Source organism: Alligator mississippiensis, chromosome 9, assembly GCF_030867095.1.
Source record: "Alligator mississippiensis isolate rAllMis1 chromosome 9, rAllMis1, whole genome shotgun sequence".
NCBI lineage: Eukaryota > Metazoa > Chordata > Crocodylia > Alligatoridae > Alligator > Alligator mississippiensis.
The window spans coordinates 73,858,430-73,866,232 of record NC_081832.1 but is presented as its reverse complement, the minus strand read 5'-3'; the positions used below and the strand labels follow the sequence as shown (position 1 = coordinate 73,866,232).

The 7,803-nt window shown below is 45.5% G+C and overlaps 1 protein-coding gene across 4 annotated transcripts in view; it reads left to right on the top strand.

Annotated features, from left to right (window-relative positions):
• The first annotated feature begins 308 nt into the window (after nucleotides 1–308).
• Nucleotides 309–7,803, top strand: part of MAPK9 (mitogen-activated protein kinase 9) — a 41,340-nt gene continuing 33,845 nt past the window's right edge. For 2 of the 4 annotated variants that reach the window (XM_019478490.2, XM_006263532.4), the window contains exons 1-3: nucleotides 309–409; nucleotides 876–1,016; nucleotides 6,278–6,453. In XM_019478490.2, coding sequence (XP_019334035.1) covers nucleotides 6,332–6,453 — 122 coding nt within the window. In that variant the 5' untranslated portion in view covers nucleotides 309–409; nucleotides 876–1,016; nucleotides 6,278–6,331. Of the gene's footprint in view, nucleotides 410–875; nucleotides 1,017–2,211; nucleotides 2,474–6,277; nucleotides 6,454–7,803 lie in introns of those variants that run through there. The other 2 variants (XM_019478491.2, XM_019478492.2) reach the window with 2 other exon arrangements.

The window sequence follows — 7,803 nt, the reverse complement described above, 5'->3', positions numbered from 1 at the left end:
ACTAAACTGGGGGTAGGTTGATGTGGGATAACATCACCAAGCTGGGGAGAGTTTGATGTGGAATGACATCACCGAGCTGGGGGCAGTCTGACGTGAGATGACATCACCAAGATGGGGCGAGCGTGACGTGCGCTGCTCGGGCCCAGCCCGGCCCGGAGCCGCCCTGTCTCCACTGCAGTCCCCTCCCTTATATAGTGTCTTGAGGAGGTCCCGCCTCCAGCCGGATTGGCTGAGCGCGCCCGGCGCCGCGCGACGATTGGACGGCGCGCGCGCCCGTCAGCCGGTCTGGCCTGGCGCGGCCTGCGAGGGGCAGGGGAGCCATTGTGGCTGGGGCGGCCCTGCGAGCCGGAGGCGCCGAGCGGGCACCCGAGCGCCGCCCGCCCGCCCGGCCTGGCCAGGCCGCCGCACGGTGAGGCGCGGAGCGGGGAGGCCGCGGGGGGGCGGGGCCTGGCGCGAAGTTTCCCTCAGCCGCGGGGGTCGCCGCTGCCGCCCCTCCCCGGCCGCGGCCTGCAGCCCCCCGCGGGGCAATTCGCTCTGCGGCCCAAGGGGTTTGGGAGCCGCCCTCGCCGCTCCAGGCTGGCTGGGGCCTCGGGGCTCCTGGGGTGGACGCTGGCGCCCGTGCCTGGGGCTGGCGGAGGATGCTGCGGGCAGGCTGGTTTCCCTGCCTGGGCGACGGGGACCCGGGAGCCTGTCCTTCCCGGCCCGCGCCGCGGAGGAGACGGGCGCTCGGCTCGCCTGAGGGGCGACAGCCAGGTCCCCCCGCACCCGCCAGGCTGCAGGTGTAGGGAAGGGGGACCGGAGACGGCACGGCTCGTCTCGGGGACCTCGTCTGTTCCTTGATAAACTTAAAAGGTTTTGCTCCTTTTCCCTCTTAGCTGGACCCTCCACCTGGGACGTCGCCGTCACGTCCTTCCCCTGTGTCCCGAGCGGCGCGGGCAGCGCTTCTCAAACCGCAGTAGCCCACTTGTCTCCCATGTAAGCTGATGTGACGTGAAGATCTACAGGGATCCCATCTGGTTAGTCAGCAAGCGCCGCTTCAACCCTGCTGTTACGGGTCACGCGTGTACGCCGTCACGTGCTCGCGGCGTTTCGTTGTCCGTCTTTGCCGTGCGGTCCGTAAAAGTCCTCCGGTGATTGTCACCGGCGCTTGTCAAAACAAAAAGAAATGCAAAACTCTGCCACTCGCGGTTCAGAGATGATACCTTTCATTCGACCGACTAAGCAATCGCCCTCCCCCCCCCATAAGTCTTTTTCTGCAAGCTTTCGGGCGCGCACCCCGCTTCCTCCGGCTCGGGGAAAATTCAAGCTGGTAAAAAGTCCCCATGGGTAGGAAAGCAACTTCATTTTGCACGGAGGAAGCTGAAGGTGGGAGTGCGCTCCTCGGGGTGTCTTTGTGAGTTGCTCTTCGATGTGCAGATCAGGCAGGGATCCTTCCCTTGGGGTGTCACGTGGCAGAAAGGCAGGGAGGTGTAGAAATCTTTCTTATGTTCAGCAATGAAGCTTTACCTCCAAAATTAGCTAAAATTCGGCATCTTCCATGTAACACATCTCTGTCAAACAAAATGGCTTTCAAATGGGATCATCCGATCTTGTGCCTGTTTTTAATTTAGTAGTACAAGGCTGCCGGGTCAAAATAATGATCCTGCAGCTTTTTCAATTGATGAAGATGTGTTGCATTCTCATTGTAAAGGGGTTGTCGCTGCTGTCCATCCTTCGGAGGACGGATGCCTGTTTCCTGTTTGTGTGTTGGTCCTTTTTAGATGAAGTAATATCACGATACCAGGTGCTGAAAACCTTTTTCTGAAATTGAAGGTTTATTTCTAAATTCCAGAGGACTCCTTTATATCGACTGATGTGAAACATGATGTTCATACTGGCGTACGTGGCGTACGTGATACTGTAGTCAGGTTGTTGACTGATATTCCTTGGCTTTCATGGACCATAGTCGGAACAGAGGCCAGTTTCCCAAAGTCGGGCATTCAAAGGGGGATAGGTCCACAAGGGACTCGGGCATGTAAGTCGATATGCAGGCACCATCAGCATTTGCAAAAAAATTTTTTAACCATGCAAGTGGCTAAAGTGTCTAGCACAAGCGTAGTAGACAAGCACAAAAGTGCCTGTGTCTTGCTGTTGCCAAGCAGCTTGGTACCCCTGCGCAAAGAGAAACTAGGTGATTTCCCCACTGATTTTTTTTTTTTTGTTTTCCTGCAGGGCCTGAACCATTAGACAAGCTCAGAGCTTACCTGTCTTGCCCAGAAGTGTGCTTCTTCTTGTTCAATTGTCCAGTTACGTCCAGTATTCCTATGAGAGCCAGACACCTTGTTTGAATCCTTGTGCCCAGCGTGAAGCTGGATCTAGACCTCTGCTTTTGCACAGGAGGAGGCTCTAACTGTAAATATTTGAGGATTCTCTTTTCACAGCTGTTCTGCTTTGCGTAATGAATTAAACATTTATTTGGCCAAGGAGAGAAAAAGTGAGTACAGCTTCATAGCGCAGTGGTAAGGAGCAGTCATGAGACATGTGGGAGAGTTGGGCTCTGTGAGGGACTTCATATTCGTGCATATATAGTTGAGTAACTTCATTAGGAGATACTGAAAGAGTCTCACTCCAGAATATCAGATAACCTCGTGGTTAGGGTTAGGGTCCTCTAATTTGAGAGAACTGGCGTCCCGTTCCTGCACTGTATTGGCAGAACAGAATTTGAAAACAGCTCACATCTCTCAGGTGATTGTCCTATTTGGGAATGGGAGGTCTCTTGTATTTTTTGTAAGAAAGGGCTGACTTGGTACAAGCAGCTAACTCAGTGAGACAGTTCACAACCGAGACTCTTGCATGGAGATAGGTGCTTAACTGCTCTTGGCTTAGGTTCTGCCTGGTCCTAGCCTTTCCATTGTTACCAGTTTGCCACACAGCTTGCTTGTTTCTGTGAATTATTTTAGGTCTCTATCTTTCCCCATATATCGTATGGGGAACCTTGCCATAACTCAGGGCTGTGAATTAGCAGGGGTGCGAATTGGGGTGACTACCCCAGGCCCCACACTTTGGGGGGCCCCACAGAGCCAGGCTGGCTTCATGTCCGGCCGCTCTCCAGCATCTGGGCCCTGCACAGGCTGATTTGCCTGGGGCCTCACACCCTGCTAGGGTCGTCTCTGTTAAGGTGCTATATATTACAACACCCAAATCCCTGTGTGGATTTAGACCAAAGAAGAGTCTTTATCCTTGTTTCCAAATGACATTAATTTTAATATGGTTTTGTGCAATCAAACTCAGTTAGAATGAGCACTGCTAGATCAGATAGCCTCCTACTTCCTTTTTTTAAGTCTTGTCCTTAATACAAAAAATATATCCTCAACTCAAGGTAAAATCCTCCCCAAGAAAGGAAGCTTATGTTTTTTTCACCCACGTGAAAGTCAGGTTACCCTGCAGGGGAGTTTAGTCTCTAACTTGAGCTGTTTACTTATGTGAAAATGCTAAGCTGCCATTTTCTTCATGAGTATTAGCAACACTGAGTCTCCCCTGTGAAGACAAGGGCAAAGGAGGCTGTAGACTTTTCACTTCACTTCCTTCCCTTCCCTTCCCAAACATAGTTTTCATGTCCTGCATTGGGGAATTGCATAAAATAGCACAGCTGTCCCGTTCCTGTTACTCAGACAGTTGCTGTACTTAGGACATGCAGCTGTGATCTTTACTTTGCTCAATAACCCTTTCCTTACCCTGGCTCATCTTGCCAAGCAGGTGCTTAGGTCAGTTTCTTTACATATCTCAAAGGCCACGGAGATTTGAGCTGTCAGCATTTGCATGGGAAACCAGACCTGCAGCCCTGTGTTGTTAACTCTTTTACCCTTTAAGTAAAATAATGAAGATTTGGAGTGGAGTGGGTATAGGTTAAAACCTTGTCCTTCCTCTGGCCCTTGGGAGCATAGTGGCTGGAGAAAAAGGAGACTTGCATACCCCAACATATGGGCTGGGGTAGGCAGGGGTTTGTTAGCTTAGCTTCTTCCTTTTGCATTCATGTTACTGGTCAAGGAGAATAATAAGAAAAAGGTCTGTTGCCATTTCATCTGAAGTTTTAAGACTTTTTCTTTCTGTGGTCAATATTCTAGAACTATGACACATAATGGGGGGTTTATTTTGACAAGGGAAGGGTAAAAGGAGTATGAGAAGTCAGGTATCCTTTAAAGAAAACCCAAATATTTATGATTTTCACATAATGAGGTTTTTTTTTTTCATAGAACATTGACCATAATTAAGCCTCACATTGGACTGTCAGGTAGCTGTAGTCATAGGTCTTGCAAGAAATAAGGCCTTTTTATATTGATCAACAGCAAAAGAAATGAATCTAAGAATTCAACAGCGGGCTTTGATTTTTGGTTTCTTTTTTCTTGTTTGCTTTTTCCTTTTATTATTTGTTATTTCTCCAAATTTCATGTCAAAGATTTGCTTGTTATAGTTGTCCGTTGTGATTCTAGTAGCATTAACTCAGCCACACTGTACAGTCTGTATGTTCTATATATGTTAATAACATAGTAAAGTTTTAAGTTTTATATTTTAAAGGAGAGGAATTTAAGAGAATTGGGGATCTTGAAGAGGATCTTGAAAATGCCAGTATATCTGTTCTCTTGAGGAGGAAATCCAGGACTCCTTGAAGTCAAAGGCAAATTTATGTTGACTTTCAATGAGATAAGGATTTTACTCAGAGTCTCTTAGTACCTGCATGATAAAGACACCCAAATCTACTGGTTTACAAACTGTAGTCCATGCCTTATCAGTGGCGTACAAAAAGCTTGTTGGTTTCTATTAAGATCTAATTGGTCATATGGCGTAAACACTCTTCATTTGCATCTGCTAAATCACACTAAAAGGTATCAGAAGCACACTGAATATTTTCCAGCTATTTTTTTTCCGTTTAAGAGATGCTTTAGTTGCTACATAGCTATTACATAGCTGAGCAATGGAAGTTGGCTAGTTGAAGGTGGTCAACACAGTGGTGAAGGTGGTCGAGACAGTACTTCCTTAATCTGTGGTTGGTCCATACTGTAAAAGAGGCGGGCATCCTATGGCTTAGGGACAGATATGGCCCACAGAGCCATTTGATGTGTCCCACAGATGTGGGGCTTCAGCAGCAGTTGATTTCCCCTGCTGCTGCAGGCAAAAGCACCCCGGTGTGGGGAGGCTTTCGTCTTGTTGCCACATGGGAGAAGTAGCAGTGACAGCTGAGTCCAAGCACCTGGCTGCCCACCTCTGACCCAAACTGGGCCACTCCATCTCTCAGCCTAAAAAGCCTGCCAACCACTGCTATAAAATATTTGATGACCATTGTTTTAATTTGCCTTTTCTCTCTTTGTCCAGACTCAAATTTCTTTGCATTATTAACTCTTCATGAATTTCAGCTGCCTCTTAACTGCAAATGAAACTTTCCTCACACACTGTTTCCCCCACTCTCCCTTACCACACTGTTTCTCAGTCACTTGGCAATATAACTATCTTCCACCTCATTCAGTCTTGGGAGTTTTGGAGTTATTTCTTTTTTTTTTCTTCTTCTGTCATATCCAGGCTAGTGCCAGATTTTACAGCTCCTCTCTCTAACATTTCTGAAGTCCACTGGCTCCTCTTTGTCATATTGCCAAAACCCGTGTTCATGCCAGACTTCTATTTTGGCTGGATTACTGCTACCTTCTCCTTCAATTTCACTTCTGTCCAGCATTCAACAAAATTAAACGTTCTGTTGATCATCTTGAGTTCCTTTGCTGAGGACTCTTTCCTTCTACACGCATTTCACACACACCAAGTGCAGTTTTAGCTCTTGTTTTGTCTCGCTTCCCTTTCTCCCTGTTTTGTCTTTTCTTACTGCTTTCCAGCTTGCCACCCGCTCAGCTTTTCTTGTCTTTCATTCTGCTATTGACTTCCTCATCTGTGTTGCTGGCTTTTGAAAGACAAATACAAATGTTAATGTTTACCAAATATTACAGGAAGTAATGTACTCGCATACAACATAGAATAGCATAATAGCCATAGCTTTAGGTTTTATATTCTCCCCTTTAAAGGTCACTGGTTGAATCGCAGTTCCATGTAATGAACAGTCCATTTATATTTGGCAGTTTGTCTATCTCTACCTAGCAATAAGTTAAAATAGTGCAAAAACCCCCTGAAGATTAAAGTAATTTAATACTGTGTGTATTGGAAAATACTGATGCACAGAATATATTGAAAATGTTTTAACACTTTTGTTGAGAATTGCTTGTTTAGCTAATTGTTCAATATCTCTTTGTGTTTAAAGATCTTGAAAACTGTACCAGGTCCTTGGGGGGAAAAAACTACATGACACTGCATCATGAGTGAGAATAAATGTGATAGTCAATTTTACAGTGTTCAAGTCGCAGACTCAACATTCACTGTACTAAAACGTTACCAGCAATTGAAGCCCATAGGATCTGGGGCTCAGGGCATTGTTTGGTGAGTAATACATGCTTTGTTTAAACATAAATCACTTTAAGAACTGCACATATAACACTTAATTGTAATGCTTTTATCTCTTGCTACAGGATTGTGAACCAAATGGGTTCTCCAATGCCTGTTTGTTGTCATTTCTAATATGGAATTGTGATTTTTAGGAAACCAAATTAAATTTTTAGATATTTTCATAAGTTAAATGGGCAGCAGATTTCCTTCTCATTACCATTTGGTTTTAATTTCTAGTTGTTACATTTCATATGTGGTTATGAAGTTACCGCGTAAGGGTATAATGGTGAGATGGTGAGAGGGATTCTGGGTTTTACTCGTTTCTTCAGCATGGTTCCCTGTTTCCTTCTCCCTTTTTATTCCTGATCACTCCTGTTCATTTCTAGGAGCCATCAGTGCAGTGCCTTGCCATTAACTGGCAGGATGAGGCAAATCAATGTCACTGTCACTCCATGGGTAAATTAGGGATGCTATGTGAGGGGTTGGGCTGGCTGTCTGTCTCTACCTTGCTGTGTTACCTCAAATTTGTGTCCAGCCTCCACTGGCCCAGGACATGAGAATCTTTAGTCTGATCTTGAACCTTAGTCTCTTGTATGACTCCACAGCTCTGGGCCAGCTAAAGGTAAAACTTTTCAAATGTTTAATAGGCTGCCACTATCTGCTCCACACAGGTTACCTTTCAACCCCATCTGTTTTTGAGCAAAGCTTGCTTGGTACCAGGAGGCATCTGTAGGAACTCTAGCCCTGACTTTATAGCCATGATTTCTTAAGGCTGTAATACTTCAAATCCTACCTGCATTTTTGTGCTTTTACAATTCAAATTGAAGCGAGGAGTGTTTTTGATATGTAATTAAACTATGTTACACTTCTGAGAAAAGACAGTTTCTTATACTTGATCTGTCCATGTCTTTGACCCTCTTGTAACATAGTTCCTTAAAGAAATGGCAGGTTCTCGCCTCAAATGTTATATAAAAATATTTAAAAATTTTTCCACCCCCTCATACACACACAGAACTAATTTATTTAGTATCTTGTATTTTCAATTTTTCAACTGCTGTGGATATCACTGCAGTTATTTCATGAAATAAGCCATTGCCCAGCTGTTGATAAGCTGTAAGTCAGAGAAATTAGAGGAAAAATCCCTCTTTTTCCTTGAAAATAGCATGTTAAATGTAGGGTGTATGAAGTCACTAGATATTAGTGTTTAGGAAAGCTTGGTATATTATTATAACTCTTTCTGACAATACAGTTCCGATTTGATTTCTTTTCTATTAGTACCAGATGGCATGTGGAAATTTCAGATGGCCATGATTCCCCTCCTCCTTCTAGAAATGGTGCATTTTT